The 17244-nt window shown below is 38.3% G+C and overlaps 1 protein-coding gene across 1 annotated transcript in view; it reads left to right on the top strand.

Moving 5' to 3' along the window:
• ENPP1 (ectonucleotide pyrophosphatase/phosphodiesterase 1) overlaps nucleotides 1-8768 on the top strand; it is a 69571-nt gene extending 60803 nt beyond the window's left edge. The window contains exons 22-25 of the mRNA XM_032651681.1: nucleotides 341-421; nucleotides 1251-1383; nucleotides 3004-3166; nucleotides 4757-8768. Coding sequence (XP_032507572.1) covers nucleotides 341-421; nucleotides 1251-1383; nucleotides 3004-3166; nucleotides 4757-4927 — 548 coding nt within the window. The 3' untranslated portion in view covers nucleotides 4928-8768. The remainder of the gene's footprint in view (nucleotides 1-340; nucleotides 422-1250; nucleotides 1384-3003; nucleotides 3167-4756) is intronic.
• The last annotated feature ends 8476 nt before the right edge of the window (nucleotides 8769-17244 follow it).

Genomic DNA, 17244 nt, shown 5'->3' with positions numbered 1-17244 from the left:
CTCTGAGAGAGTTTAAGGAAAGACGATTGTTAACACTATACACTTTAGTTGAAATAAGGCAAATGAGGTAAAATTTGAATATGTTTAATTTGGGAGCTTCATATTAAAGATTCTGTTTCATTGATAAATTCATCTTGAAGAAGAAAAGATCCAAATATTTTGTTTTTTTCAAGGGACTTGACCAAACACATTGCATTTCCCCTTGACCCAGTACCTGGGAAAGTTTTACAAGTTTAAGATGATACTCAGCTGATGTTTTTAAATGCCTCCCATGAGAAAGTATAATTCCTGGTGTTATTTGTGAAGAATGAAATAGTTGACCTTGTTATTTTCTTTGTAGAATTAAATAAAGGTTCAAGTCAAGTATATTCTGAAGCATTGCTTATTACTAATATAGTGCCCATGTACCAGAGTTTTCAAGGTAAAAAATTTTAATCTTATATCTCATAATTTCAATGAATTTCCCTAAATTATAGGTATGATTTATATGTACTAAGACTGATGCTCTAAATTAAATGACTAAACATCAGATGTGTTCTTATAGGTTTGTTTAACTTTGAGAATACCAGTACATAAAAAATTCCTATAGTTTTTATGGATATATTCCTATAGTTATTATTATGCTTTGTACTTAAGTGTTTACAAGCATTTCTGGTGGAAAAAGTATGTAATGTTCTTCCTAAGTGATATAGCTAATACGGTCTACTAACATATATTAAATTTCAGTCTATTGTACTATTTAACTATTTTGAAGTTCTTGATAATTGTTTTTTATTTTAAAATGAATAGATTTTACATCATTATTAGTTATTGCAATACTTGACTCTTATAAGAATACACATTTATGCTTTGTGATATATAGAATTTCAAAATATAGAGCATACAAGGAAATTTTTACTCTAATTTACATCTAGAATGCTTTTGAGTATTTCAAAAAAATTCAGATATTAACAATGAATTTGAATAACCCGCCTTGTTTGTGTTCATGATTTCTTTTTATGCTTAATGATAATGTGTGATCACAGCTTCATGATAATGCACATGTTTAAGGATGCCTGAAATAGAGTTGAATTCAGCATTTGCTGGTTAGTCCTTCCAAGGGCCAAAGCTGAACAGTGTATTTCTGGCCAAACTTGACTTTATCCCTAATTATGACAAATGCTAATTTGGAATCATGGTGTTGATTTATTTCACATGACAACATGGCACCTTGTTCTTTTGAAACTATACTGTCTTCCTTCTTGTTTCAGTTATATGGCACTACTTTCATGGCACCCTACTGCAAAGGTATGCTGAAGAAAGAAATGGTCTCAATGTTGTCAGTGGTCCCGTCTTTGATTTTGATTATGACGGACATTATGATTCCTTGGAGACTCTGAAACAGTAAGAACGTATTTCATTTACTCTTAAAAACAGCTCTCAAGTGAGATTACCATCCAGCTGAGTCAGCAGAACCTTTTCTATCTGATACTGTTCATATTTATGTACATGACATTTCTGATTACGCTGGAAGCCCCTTGAAATATCTGATTAATTTTGATGTTTTGCTCAGTGTTAAATATTTTTTAGATGAAAGTAGCGTTTATCGCCCACTCAGCTCTGATGAATAATTCTGTAGTTCCTATTAAATACTGAACTCTGCCTTTGTTAAGAAGATAACATCAGTGTTGAAAATCTCTCTGTGTGGCTGTTGTTAAGATACTGTCTTAACTTGCATACTGCCAATTAGAAGATGAAGAATGATATATCATATAATGATATGATATAGTGGCTGGAGGCACCCTGAGTCAAGGAAGCAGAAGGTTTATAAAGCAGTAGTGCCCCAGGGTTGCCCCTGGTCTAATGTCACAGCTTTTACCCAACTCTGCCGGGAGGGGAATGATACAGTGACCTTCTTGAGAAACCATCAGTGGTGCTGTTTTTATAAAGGAGAGGGGAAGAACATTTTAGAGACTAGTTAATCTTTATTAAAACAATAATTAACAAGATTTTTGGGAGCAATTTTGTTGCTATTCAGACTGTAAGAAAAAGAGAGTGAAACATCCACTGAGATTCAGCCCCTTTCTGAGAACCACTCTCTCAGGCAGATTTAGGGATTGCTGTTTACACACATACACCTGTGACCACTTTAGTTTGTAAAATTACATTTTTCTTTTTGTTGTTTTTACTATATCCCTTGAGGCATAAGGGTCCCATGTAAATGCCTCAGAGATGACAGCAGTAGAACAGGTAAAGAAGAGAACTTATACCTTTCCCATTCACAGCTTCAACCAGAGCGCTGTTTCCATCTATTTTATGTATCATGGTTCCACATACGATTATGTTTAAAAACAATGATACCACTGCCTTAAATTTTGAAAGATGCTAAAATACCACCCAAACAAATCTAGGTTGTCTTTTTTTTTAATTTCAAACAAATCTAGTTTTGAGACCAAAGGAAATGGCAGAATTAAGATGAGGTAAAAGTGTCACTTGGGACATCTTTGAGAATATGCTTCAATTAAAAAAAAAAAAAAAGTTATGGGATAGGAAAGAAGATCCAGGTAAAACATAGGAGAATTCATAGGTTCTCTGAAGGATCTAGAATAAAAGAGTCCCAGACCAGTTCTCTTTCACTCTCTGTTCATAACTGCCTAGAATATAAAAGGCTATCAGTAATGCTTTAGAGTCTTGGTTGTACATATTCAAAATTGATATTTTTCTCTTTAGTGTCTCAATTTCAGTTTGTTAATGTAGAATTACCCCCCAAAATCCAAAGTTTAATAAATTTCTATAGAAAATCACATTATTTGGATTGTGTTTAGCTGTCTTCTAATTCTTTTTCTTTCTCCATCTGGCAGAAAATGTTGAGGTATTATGATAACTAGCTTCTTACAGTATGTTTAATTATTTGACTGAATTTTATTTTGGGATGTATTGTATTAACAATATACTTGAGTGAAATATTCAATAAGAGGGAGATAGTTATTTCTTTCTTAAAGTGAATATTACCATATTTTACAGAAACAGCAGAATCATCCGTAATCAAGAAATTCTGATTCCAACTCACTTCTTCATTGTGCTAACAAGTTGTAAAGATACATCTCAGACTCCCTCACAGTGTGAAAATCTAGATACCTTGGCTTTCATTTTGCCTCACAGGACTGATAACAGTGAGAGCTGTGCTGTAAGTAACCTTTTTTAATTTACCTTAAACATTGATACATAAATATGTTTGTGTGTGTCATATCTAACATAACAGGTACGTACATGTACTTCGACATTATAGGGTGGTTTTAAATTTGATCCTCTAAGATGACATATCTTCAGAGAAGATCATTCTTGTCTGTTAAAAGCACTAACAGTAAGATCAAAATGTCGAAACGTAGTGACTTCGTATGGCTTAGCCATTAAATCCATGTATGAATTCTGGGCCCTCCCCTGCAAAAAAAGGCAGCAATAGACTTACGCTTACATTTCACTGACCACAGTGATGTTAAGTGCCATGAATTAGGCATTGAGTTCCTTTTCCATCTGTACATTCCAAAAGCTATTGTACCGATATCTTAAATACAAGCGTTTAACAAATTCTATAATGGCAGTGTAATTAGAAGATACTAAATATTGAACGTGATCCAGAAAGAGGATTATTTGAAGGTGTATCACACATACTTACAGAAATAGTGACTGAGGATTAGCTGGATATTGGCCTGAGAGAACAGATCCCTTGTGTGTACTTTTTATTTATTCCTGTAAATACTGGAACAGATGGCAGATATCTACTGGCCAAGTAGTCTATTGAGTCAGAGAGTGAGGACTGCTGCAGAGGAGGAGACTGAGTGGAACAGCAATTCTGGGTAGTGGATGATTGGAGGCTAATGGGAAAGTGGAAATTATTGGTCTGTTCCTTTTTATGTGAAACGTCTATATTTGCCATTTCCAACTAACAATATCTTAAGGGTACATGAACCTTTATTGAAGTATGCCTTTAAAGTATAATCATAGCACACCAGCCAGTGGATATATTCTTCATCTGACTTTCTCCAGTAGCCATTTTCAGAAAAATGTATACCAACACATGGATGTATGATTTCCATCCCTATTACCTGCCTTAGCTACCATCTCTGCTTCCATGTGCCAGAGCATAAGGCTTTAATTCTTTTTTGATCTCGTATTAGCTAAAACTTCACTGCCTCACCAGAAATGAAAGTGCGTTTTACCACTTCCCCTAATCCTTTCTTCATCGCAACCACATAGATAACTGATTCAGATGAGAGCTAGCGTTTGTACGGTGCGTTTGCACACATCATTACATTTGATCTTCAGAGTAACCCAGTAAGGAGGGTACAGGTGAGAGAATTAGGATTCAGATGTTAAATAACTTGCCTCAGTTTACCTGGTAGGAGAATGGTAGAAACAGGACTTGAATCCAAGCTTCTTTATGCTAATTTCCATATTCTTTCTACATGGCCTGTTGCTTCTGTTTTCTAACATTTTTTAACCCCATACTGTTGACGTTTCTTGCACCAAAGTAATAGAGGAACATCTGTTCCACATATACTTTTCCCAGATTTGATACATCTATTAAACAAGCATGCATGGTACGTATTAGATAGCGAGCTACTCAAGAGCAGGGATTATGCCTAACAACTCTCGTGGTATATGCCATTTAAAAGCCAGGGTGTCACGGCTGATTAAAATGGGGGAGATGGAAAGTTCATAGGGAAGGTTAATTGACTGCTCTCCAGTGACTTTTCTTCCTTTCCCACGCTCATAGCATGGGAAGCATGAATCCTCATGGGTTGAAGAGTTGTTGAGGCGACACAGAGCTCGAATCACAGATGTTGAACACATCACTGGACTCAGCTTCTATCAAGAAAGAAAAGAGCCAATTTCAGACATTTTAAAGTTGAAAACACATTTGCCAACCTTTAACCAAGAAGGCTGATGTTTTTTATTCCAAAACCACGCCGTAAATCTTTTTGAAAGAACCTTCTATTTTATACATCCTCTATTTACACTATTGCATTGTTTGGAGACTGTTGACCAGAGTTAGAACTGGGAATCCTCTTGTGATACACAACCATCTCAGGGAAACTTGTGGCCTCCGCATAACAGTAGGAAAGTGTTCCTATTGAGTCACGCACGTGTCTGAATGTGTAAGAATTGTTCAGATTTGGGAATAAAGACAGACCATACCTAAAACTGCTCTTCTACTTCTCTTAAGGGCAGAAGTAGCTGTGAACATTCTCTGGACACCAGATGTTTGAATCTTACTATAATTAATAAACTTCTATGTTGCTGGCAAACACTACACTAATGAGTAGGATTGGAATAGGCCATGTTTCATTCGTTTCTTCATAAGAATTTAAAAGTGATTCTGGATTCTTTTTAACTTGGAGTTTATTTTAATTTTAATCATAAAAGGGTCTTTTCTGTACAGCCCCTCAAAAGCCAAAGTATGTAATCCTGTGTTATTTTTTAACTGTGAGTGGGCTTCTTCAGATTTAATGATTCTTTCAAGTTAAACTTTGAGGGAAGACCTGTATTGAGTACATCCTTTTATAAAATTTTACTCAACATTTGTACCAAAGAAGAAAAATATTCCCATCCTTCTCACTGGTATTTAACATAGGTTGGAAATAACTCCCCAAATGGTGATTTTAGACTGTTAAAAGTGTGTCTTGTCTTAGTGAAGCTTCACAGAGCTTGTCAACTCATGCAAGGTGGCATTTTTCTTCCAGATAGTAGGAATGTTTTCCTCTGTGCACAAAAGATGATGCTACCAGCAGCAGAGCTATACTGTTCTGAGCTGTTCATTTTGAAGTTTCATTGATTTGAAGAGAATGTATTACCATCATTTTATATCTTCTTGGTAGTCATGATAAATGAACCTGATTTCTCTGTTTCATAGACTATACCCTTTAGTACCAACCTGTGGACTTTCAAAAGCTACATTCACTTTTAGGCTACTTGGGTCTGATATAACTGCTATATTAATACAACAAAGATCTATATTTGTCCTTCATATGATACTTGTTCTTCAAAAGCATAGGGGCCACAAAGACCTAATTTAGATAATACAATTTGCATCTGAAAATTATTTACTAATTTAGAAAGTCTCATTGGTTTTGTTTTAGTCCCACAGATCCCTGAGGTTCTGTACATTTTTTCCCCCCAGTCTGTTTTTTTCTCTGTTGTTCAGATTGGGTAATTTCTATTGTTCTATCTGTCTTCAAGTTCACGGATTCTTTCCTCTGTCTAATCCATTCTGCTGTTGAGCCCACCCACTGATTTTTGTATTTCAGCTATTGTTTTTTTTATTTCTAAAATTTCCATTTGATTCTTCTTTGTAGCTTTTATTTCTTTGCTGAGAAATTTTATCTCTTTGCTGAGACTTTCCATTTTTGCATTTGTTTCAAACATGTTCATAATTGCTTATTGAAGATTTTATGATGGCTGTTGTAAAATCCTTGTCAGATAATTCCTACGTGTGTCATCTTTGTGTTCACATCTGTTGTCTTTTTTCATTCAAAAAGATTTTTCTGGTTCTTGTTGTAGTGAATGATTTTCAGCTGAAACCTGGATATTTTAGGGATTATGTATGAAACTATGGATCTTATTTAAACCTTCTGTTTTAGCTGACTTTCTCTGTCACCACCCTAGCAGGGGGCACTGTCTCATTATTGCCAGGTTCCTTACTCAGCCTCTATTGACATGGGGTAAGAGGGGACCCTTGTTACGAGGCAGGGTGAGAATTCAGCTTCCCACTGGGTCTCCATTGATGCTTCCCTGGCTGAGATGTGCAGGGCACCTTGTTACTGCCCCCATGTGGTCTCCACTGATGTTGTGGACAGGGGTGGCAGGGAAAACTTTATGATCACTAAGTGGGAATGAAATTACCAGTTTCCTACTGAGTCTTCTCTGATGCTATCCTGGCATAGGACTTGGGGCACCTTTTCACAACCTGGCAAACCACTGTCTTTGCTGGCATGGGTGGGATCATGGTCTTTTATGTGGTGTGTAGTTGGAGTGGAGCAGTTATTGTTTTCTCCCTTGCTAGGCCACTCCTCTTCTGGTCCTTTGGCTGGTGAGGTAGCAGGCCTTTCTTGGGACTTCTTTTTGTCTGTACTCGTTGACATTTCCAGGTTGCTGACTTCTTCAGCAACAAGTCTGGCATATATGAACTAAAAGAGAACCCAGCAGAACTCATTACAGTGTTGTTCCTTGGGTCCCAAGATCCCTAGCCTGTCTGCCTTCTCCTCTCCACCTTTCAGAATCTTCCTATGTTTGTTTTATATATAATAACGAAGATTTTTATCTGCACTTAGCAGAAGGATATCTACTTCTTTATAGAAGTGTCTCATTGATTTTTATATATTTTTTCAAAACACATGCAGACACAGCTGCCTCTACATAGAGCATCTTAGCAGATCTTAATCAAATGGAAAGATGCCTTTCTCCTTTGCCAGACAGCAAGAATACAGAGAAAAGCAAGTTACAATCCTTCCAGTCCTGGTGAGAGAGAGGAGGCAGCAGAAGTGTAAATGATCCCTAAAAGATGGTAAATGTTATCATGGAGCCATGGGCAGGGTGCCAGGGAGTACAAAGCAGGCACTGGGTGCTGCTTGGCAGTATCAGCAGTGGCTTCCCAGAGGTGGTAATGACTGGGCTAGGACGTGAAGGATGAATTGGAGCTCTGCAGGTGAATAGGTGAAAAAACGGCATTCTAGCCTCCCTTGGGTGGATACATTTGGGGCATTTTTCCCTTTACTGCTACTTCCGATACTTTCTACAAGTGTCACTGTGACCAACTTACAATATACAACTATTTCATTTTTCTTACTTTGTTAATCTCCCGTTCTTAAAAGAAATGTCAGACTATAAATTCTGGGCTGATTCTTTAAAGGAAAAGGCATCCATATCTGTTCCTACTTAGCTTTCAGTTGCTCTTATACAATATGCCTTTTTTTTCCTCTTGTCTTGAAAGAGACCCTTTCTTGCACTCTTTCATCTACTTAAGACATGTGACTAGTCCCCAGTTTGAATGGTAAATTCACATGATCATATATGGAAATGTATGTATCCTACTTTTTTCAATAAAGGCTATTCTTTCCTTTTCAAGTGCACAGCAAAACCTTTATTTATCCCTAATTTTGCTGCCATGCCTCCAGTCAGTACTCCTTAAATGAGGTAAGTAACTCTCATACATAATTTTCTAGCTGGTTAGTTTATTCATGGCAGAGCAAAAAATCAGGTGAAACCTAAAGATATTTCCAAGAATCAGAGAAAAGAGGGCAAACCTTAGGGGGAAGAAGGCGAATGTTCAGGTTCTAGCAGGGTAAGGAGGTATGCAGAGCATGGTTAGGCCAGTTGGCCTGGTTGGTCCTGTTTAAGGAGATAAGACCCACCGGGATAGAGCTGAACCACTGAGTCCTCCAGGATAGACTACGGCCACCCCCCCTTGACTATTTTCTGCCATTAGCTGCAATAACTGTCCAGCCCGGATCTGTGGGTACGTGTTTATCTGTAATTGAAACTGTTGTTTGAACTTCGAAACTAAATGTGATTATACTTCACGCTGAAGCCTGTCACAGGAATTTGGTGTGTGGGTGCTTTCATAAGCACCAGGTTAAATTTTATCATGGCTGTAGTCCAAGGGCATTTTCCCTGATTTTTTGGCCAGTCTAAATATTGTAAGGTAGGGAAAAAAACCCAAAAACTTCTATAGAATAAGTGTCTCTAAGCTAAGAAATGTGAATTTACAAATAAAAGTTGTATATACAGAATCTTGGCTGCTTTCCTGCCTGGATGTGGGTGTGTGTTTGGAGGGTGGGGTCAGGAAGGGCGGGTGGTGGTGTTTCTCCAGGGATTGGTGCTGAGTACAAGGGTTGTAGACAAATAACTCCAGCTGTGTTGTCAGGAGGAGGAAAAAAGATCTGAAGTTCATTTCAGGTTCACAGAGTTAACCATTTCTGATTTGTGACCTATATCCTTGTTTGTGTTATTTTAATTACATTTAGTCGTACTTCTAGGTAACAGCGAGTGACAGGCATATATAAATATCTTTCCAGTATTTCAAATGGTCTGAAACCAGGAGGAAAGTCTCCAACTTGTAACTTCCATAGATTTTTTTTCAACATAAAATTTTTGCATTTATCCTTTCTGTGATAGATAAATAATGAGTGAAAGAAAAGATATTTGCTAGAAATCATATCTGTACCAGAAACCGTAGAGGTATGAAATACGTTTTAGTGTACTAGAAATGAAGGAATCTCTGGAATAGGTATTATACCCATAGGCTGGCAAAAGGAAGCAGTGTAATCCTACCCCAACGTGGTTGTTTTAAATTTAACTTCATACTTTCACTCAAATCCTCAATTCAAGGGACTATTTGAGGATTTTAATAAAAATATCTAACACATTACTTTAAAAACTCATATCCAATTTCATTATATATCAGAAATTCAGAACTCAGAATCGACTTTGGCATTCACAGAATAGAGATACAAAACAATTCAATAAACATCCAGGAAATGAGATTTTTACATCTCTTGATAATTTTGTCCCATGATGTCCAGGTATTTTTCACTATCAAAAATCGTTTATGCCTACACTTAGATGGCATTGCGCTGGGTTTAAATAAAGGAAGCAAAACAGGTCTCAGAACTGAACGTTTATAAGCTAATAAAAACTTGAAACAATTTTAAATAAATGAGAACAAAATTTTCTCAGTCCAATGAGTAGATCTCATTGCTCAGATTTTCATAATTTAAAAAATCTCAAAATTCTCAATCATAAGCTATTCTATACCTTGACACAATTTCACTCTTTTGAAGAGTTACTCACCTTTATTAAGGTCAAAACAAACAGGCCGGTAGATCTATGGGGCTTTTATTTGTGGACTTGTTTGTTTTTAAGATAACGCCACTTTTTAACTTCATAGCACACTTTAAGACACTGCAACTAGATTAGATTCAATCAGATCAAGATTGACAATAAATTTCAAAGCTGTGCTTACTCTGTGTCAAGGACTTAGGCATTAGAGATAAACTGGGGAATAGGACAGATGGGATGCCTCACCCTTGGTACTTATCAACCTCTTAAGTTCCAGCCCAATGCACATGTCCTTTTGAAACCTCGTCTCTATCCTGCTAAGGAATCAATCATGGGATCATACCCTCCTAGCCTTTGGAGATTATAAATAGCACATGCCCTCAAGGCTAGACATTCTTAGGTAGTTGCACCCAACTGCCCATGTTCCACTGGGCACAGTGTTGCTAGATGGCATTGAGACCTACTAAGAGATTGTCCCCAACCCCTCTCTTCCCCCACCGCCTCGCCCCCCCACCCCATGCTAGGTCTAAATACATGGCTTGCTAAAGGCAACCTGCAACCATAAAAGGAAATAAAATGATCTTAAGGTGATGTGATTATAGGTATAAGAGGATTGTTGGCTTCTACTTGGGGCTTCCAGGGAGGGGCCTGGCAGGATTGTCTACTAAAGAGAACACATTACCACAAACCATATAAGGAAAATGAGAAGTCCCAAGAAGCTGCATCATCTATACTTCTCCCAGCCTGTAATCTTCTGTTAAATTTGCTAAGACTGTATCCTTTGAGCTTATCTCCAAAAGCTATAACTTTGATGAGATATATGTTGAGTGATGTTGAATGTGCTCTTTCGCCAGGAGTGCAACTCTATACTGTGGGATTTCATTCCTCCCAGTGGTTGTAACCATCAAAGAAAATTAATCTGTCAATCTAAGAAAGAATTGGAAAATTTTATTGGAGCCAAATTTGAGGATTATAACCCGGGAAGAGCATCTCAGAAAGCTGTGAGAACTGTTCTGCCTGTTAAAAGTCAAGACACAGTTTATATAAGTTTTTTGAGACAGATGGCTGTACATGAAATGATGTATTATTGACAGTTTACATAATCCAGATCTAAGTACCATGATGGTGGGTCATGTGATCCTTTACAAGATTAAGAAGGAATGTTATCTTCTAAGGACTTGTCTTGTTGATGCTAGGAGAATGTTGCTCTTTATGGTTGAGCAGGTATTCCTGCTGAAGGGGAAGGTTTGGTAAATGCATAAGGCAGATACACAATGCACAGTGGGGGGGAGAGGGGAGGACAAAGGGCAAAAAAGAATTTTTATGTTTAAATTTTTCCTGTCTTGCCATAAATATGAATTTTATTTCACATAACTCTCATTTGGTATTTAGCATGTTTCTTAAATTGATATATTCCTTTCATGTATCTATTGTCTTGTCTGCAAAGTCATCTGTCACTGAGAACAGAAATAATCTTTATATCCTCTGTTTCTAGCACAATGCCTGGCACGTAGTAGTTGCTCAATTTAAAAAATGCCCAGGTGAATAAAAACCAATGAGACGATCCTAGCAAAATATCCATTTACGATAGCCAAGGAATCACAGGTTACAGAAATGCAGCTGGAGGACAATCACACTGAAATTAATTATTCTTTGCATCCCTAGTTTTTAAGCACCAGATGGAATTTTCAATGGGATAGTTTTTTTTTTTTTTTTTTTTTGTGGTACGCGGGCCTCTCACTGTTGTGGCCTCTCCCGTTGCAGAGCACAGGCTCCGACGCGCAGGCTCAGCGGCCAAGGCTCACGGGCCCAGCCGCTCCGCGGCATGTGGGCTCTTCCCAGACCGGGGCATGAACCCGTGTCCCCTGCATCGGCAGGTGGACTCTCAACCACTGCGCCACCAGGGAAGCCCTCAATGGGATAGTTTTTAAAAAGAGTTCATCTATAGATATGTTTCTAGTGCACAACGCAGATTTTTTTAAAAAATAATAAACAAAAGATCAAGAATGCCTCTCAAGGGTCGTTCACAGTTGTTTCATTGACTACATCCTGTGGAACGTATGATGTCTGGTGAACTGAAAACAAAACTAGGAACTCTTCAGAGTTTTGACATGTCAAACGAAAACCTCTCCATAAAGCACACAGCGTTTCTCCAGTAACAAGCTGCTGTCATAAACCTTCAATGGGAAAGGTGAAGGTGCATGGGAGTGTCATCCATGCTATGTAGCCCAGGCCCCAGGAGCAAAAACTGTTTTTTTAACCATACAGGCTAGTTGCGTTTTATCAACAGGCTGCCACAAAGGCCTGGGGCAAACCAGACTGAACTGGCTTGATCCAAGATGGTGGACAAAGTAGGCGAAATGTCACCACTTTCCTTGCCTTGATTTATCTCTGTGTTTCCATACCAACACTTGAAAGCTGAAAGACACTTCCCCTGACTCATCTCTGCTTGTTTCAAAAGTACCTGGTGTTGGGCAGAGGTGCTTTGCAGCTGTACTACATGCTTTGAGAGATACACAGCAGTCAGCTGCTCCAAACCCGGCCCTGACTTGACCACAGGACCACACCTGTGCAGATGAAACCTGGAGGAGTCTAAGAGTTACCTTTGCTTCATCCCCATGCTAAGATCTTCCCCCAACGGGGGGATTTGTACTCTGCTTGCACAATTGGTGCCGTGTGCAAAGGAGTGTGGAAGACCGCGCACGCCTGGGGTTCCCCTGGAAATCTCCACCCCTTTCCTAGTGCCTTGATGACCTGTCTGACCCTTAAAATTCCCTTACTCCCCTCCCTTAGAGGAGATGGTGCCTTTAGAGCATGAGCTCTCCTTCTCCATTCTCTGGCCATTGAATAAAAGCCTGTCTTGCTTGCACCAAACTCAGTTTCATTATTGGCAGCGCGAACCTGAGTGGGAAAGAAGCCGCTGACCGAGCTCGGGGGTGGCGGTGGGGGGGGCCTTGGTTCAGCTAGGGCCCCAAGAGGGAGCCTCACATCTCATACAGGAGAATATCTTAGTTCTCATGTTCATCAACTCCAGGTTACACCTTCTGCTGTGGGGGAAAGCAAATCAGCCTGGAAGAAATAGGTAGGTGGTAGCAACCACACCGGAGCTTCTGGAACAGACAGACTTCAGGCAACGTCCCTTTACCAAAGAGGAGAGATTTTCCTCTTTCCTACACCTTCCTCCTATCTTTGAAATGTAGGGCAATGGAATCTAGCATTGGCTAAGATATTAGTGAACCAAGAAGTGTTAGAGGCGGGTGAAATCATCCCATCCATCTCTGATGGAAGGTTGACAAATGATTAAACTTAAATTCTCAAATAACCAATGAATCAGTAATATTATTACGATAACAAAGATCTTGAGATCAATCAAATATGATGTTAATTATAATAACTACCCATTACCGGGTACTTATTTTGTTCCAGACATTGTGCTAAATGATTTACATATATATTCTCAACAATCCTGTAATGTGAAAATACTCATCTAACCATAGCTAGTGGGTTATCCCTGGCAGGGATTTGAACCCAGGTCCTGGCAAAGTTCATACATTTAAGGAGTATGTCATATTGACTTCTTAATAAACACATTGAAAATGTTCAAGTTCATCAAGTTGTACTCCATCAGTAACTGAACTCTGAAACAGTTCTTGAAATAAATTTATTAATGGTGTATTAATAGTATAACATATCATCAATTAAAAAAAAAGCACTTAAAATAAAACAAAGATACGTTAACCCTCAATTGAAAAATGGGCAAAAGTCTGGATTAAGACATGCACAGGAAAGAAATGAAAAGGGCAAACATAAATGCATGAAATGTTTTAATTCATTAATTAATGTATTTTTGTGCTTACCACGTGGGAAAAAGATTTAAAAGATGCAGATCTCCAGTGTTTCAAAGTTATAGGCAGTCAGACCTTGAGGAGAGCAGCACAACATAAGATGCTATGACATCTCTGACGGCAATTTGATAACTGTGTTCTGAAAGTCCAAAAATTGTCCACAAACACTTCAGTCTTCGGTATGAAGAACTTATAGTTCTTCAAATTTGTTCTGAAGAAGCCATGATTCAACTGCTGGAAGATACAAAGTAATGCTCAGTCTAAATGGTTGACTATTACTAGAGAAACAGTAATGGTGTAGTATATTCATATAGTAGAATAAACTCTTAAAAAGTGATGCTTATCTAAATTTACTAAAGTGGAAAACTTCACACCATAGGAATTCAAAATGACAGCTTCTAAAATAGCATATGATAATTTATCGATTCTGGTGAAAGGAAAAATAAAATCCCTTTTCCTCCTCTTTCCGCTTCTTCTTTCTTCTCTTCCTTTTCTTCTCTTTCTCTCCTCTTCAGTGTCACCCCTCTCATTGTTCCCTCTGGAAGTTAATGCCCTAAAATATTAACAATATTTGTATCTGAGTGGTGGGATTTGGGGTGATCCTCAGTTTCTTGTTCCCCTATAATGCATTAATTTTATAATCTGGAAAAAAACAGTAAAATTCATTTAGGCAAAAAATATTTTGAAAATTCATGAAGTATTTGAAGTGTCTTTACCCATGTCTATATAGGTGGTAATAAATGTCTGAACAGCAGAAAGGATCCAGTACCAAAGGATATTGGCTAGGTACAGATTAATAGTGTGTATGTGCCATTCCCTCATCACATTGCTGTCTGCCATGGTGATGCTAACACAATTCCAAAAGGCCCATTCTGACTTGAATTCTGCCATACTGCACAAGACATGTGTCTTTTATCATCTTCCTTCCTGTTTTCTGTGTGCACACCTGGTCCAACTTCCTTCTAATCCATCATAGAAGAAGTGTGATTCTTTTTTTTTTTTCCCCAGACCTGACTCCTCACTTCCTCCAGGGCTTTGTTTTCTTAATGATTAATGCTTCTTTCTCACACACACATCTGTGATTCCTGCCTCTGAACTGATTCCACATCTCTGCTTTGACTATGCACGTGTCCTTCTTCTATTTTTCTAAAGTATTTACCCTGTGGCATCTGTTCCCTCTGGCTCCCTCAGTCTTCTCCTCTCACTGTAGGAAAAGGACAGATAAGTGATTGGTTTTTACTTCCTGATGTTATTTCTTCACCAACCTCTCCCCTTTTTTGGAAACTCCAATAAATTGGTTTCAGACCACCTCTCCAAACTTCACTACTTCTTATAACCTCTCTTAAAAAAAATAACAATTTCCTAATTGACAGATTTTATTTTTATTTTGGCAATTTAAAAAATATAAGGAGGAAAATAACAAATCATCCGGTGCAGCCACCCACTGTTAACATCCTTTCTAGTTTATTAACTTATTGATAATTGCATTAATCTTTTTGTTTTATATTTTCAAACACTATGATTATCTTAAGCCTCCTTACATGGCCCAGATTCCATTTTTCAGTAATGTTTATTTTCTTCTTTCTTATTTGTAATTTATTATTTCTATATTATTACTTCTTTGAGCTTACTATCCCCTCTTTTAAAATCTCCTCCTATTGTTTTACTATACCTTCCTTAAGTTTATTTTTATTTTTTGGATTCACATTTCTGTTAACCTGTTCTGTAATGGGAAACATTTCTTTTGACCTGTGTTTTTCTTCTAGATGGGATTGATGTAATGAGCTCTTCCTTTCTTCCCTCCTTCCTTCCTTTGTTCCTTCCTTCCTCCCTCCCTCCCTTCTTTCCTTCTTCTCTCCCGCCCTTCCTTCCAGCCTTCCACCTTTTATATCCTGTATTAATTTGCTGAGCTTAATGCCATTTCTTTTCATATTACTCATCCTATTTTGTTCTGAGATGAGGCAATCATCTTCCAGTGGTATCTGAGAGTTGTTTGTGTTTTCCTTTAAACTGTGTCAGGGAGGAATATTTTATGTCCTATCCAATTTTCTGAAGTCCAAGGGGAGTGTAGGGATGGGAGGAAAGATGGACTGAGGTTGTCTTAGACTTTCTAGGATATTTGAGATCTTTCCTTCTTCAGAGATTGTGTCTCAGAGAAAGGTACAATTCACCTTAGGTTAAAAAATCCTATGTTGGATAATTGTAGACTTTGACTTATTTCTCCAATTTAGTGCATACCAAAGAGATTTCACATATCTGTCAACCGTATTTTCTCTTTCTCTGTTTCACTGGTTTTCCTCCCATTATGTCCCTAGTTAACCATTATAATAGATGGTTGGCTCTTTCCATTCCGAATGCCTCTTTGCTATGTGGCTTTGCTGCTCCATCCCTTGAATGTGGGTTAGCCTTGTGACTTACTTTGACCAACAGAATGTGGCAGAAGTGACACTTCTCGACTGATGAGGTTGTCCACCAGTGAGGTCACCTTGCCACTTATGCTTCTGGCTCTGAAAATGCTCCTACTACCATGTAAGGAAGTCGGTGCTTAACTACTGAATGATGAGGAACTATGTAGGAGAGAGGCTCAGCTCGCAGCCTGTTCCAAGGGCCCAAATGAGAGGATGGCCTCTAGCCCCAATGGAGCTGCCAGATGACTGCAGCTGTATGAGTGGCCCCAAAGGAAACCATCAGAAGAACCACCCAGCTGATCAGTCACAGAATCATGAGAAATATTAAAGCATTATTTTAAGCTACTATGTCTTAGGGAGGTTTTTATGCAAAAATATATAATTGATAGCTGAACATGGATGGTATCATAAGGCCAACTTGAGATATGTGACATTGGCTTTGGAACCAGGCAGTGGGCAGAGGCTGGAAATGGTAGAGACTGTTGAAGGCAGAAGAAAGGACTACTTGTGTTATACGATGTTGCTGTTCTTCAAAATCTGTCTCCAGTTGTTTGTGAAACACTCTGAAGGGGACAAGGCTGAGCTGAAAATTGAGACGTAAGGCATTTGTGTGCGAGTGTTGATTCCATGTTTGAAAGGACACATTGCTGTACATCAGTGTTCATTGACGCATTATTCACGATAGCTGAGAGCAACCCCAATGTCCATGGATGGATGAACAGATAAGCAAAATGTTGTCGATACATACAATAAAATATTACTCAGCCTTAAAAGGAAAGAAAATCTGTTACATGCTCCAACATATATGAACCTGGAGGACATAGGCGAATAAGTCAGTCAACAAAAGACAGTATTGTATGGTTCCACTTATATGGGGCTTCTAAAGTGTCAAATTCACAGAAACAGAAAGTAGAATGGTGGTTACCAGTGGTGTGTAGGTGGGGGAAATAGGGAAATGTTAAATGGGCATCTGTTTTGCAAGACAAAAAAGTTCTGGAGATCTGTCGCACAACAGTGCAAATATATTCACCACTACTGATCTGTACACTTAAAAATGGTTAACACGGTATTTGTGTGTGTGTGTGTGTGGTACGCGGGCCTCTCACTGTTGTGGCCTCTCCCGTTGCGGAGCACAGGCTCCGGATGCGCAGGCTCAGCGGCCATGGCTCACGGGC

Source organism: Phocoena sinus, chromosome 12 (assembly GCF_008692025.1).
Source record: "Phocoena sinus isolate mPhoSin1 chromosome 12, mPhoSin1.pri, whole genome shotgun sequence".
NCBI lineage: Eukaryota > Metazoa > Chordata > Mammalia > Artiodactyla > Phocoenidae > Phocoena > Phocoena sinus.
This window is presented reverse-complemented; position numbering and strand designations above follow the sequence as displayed.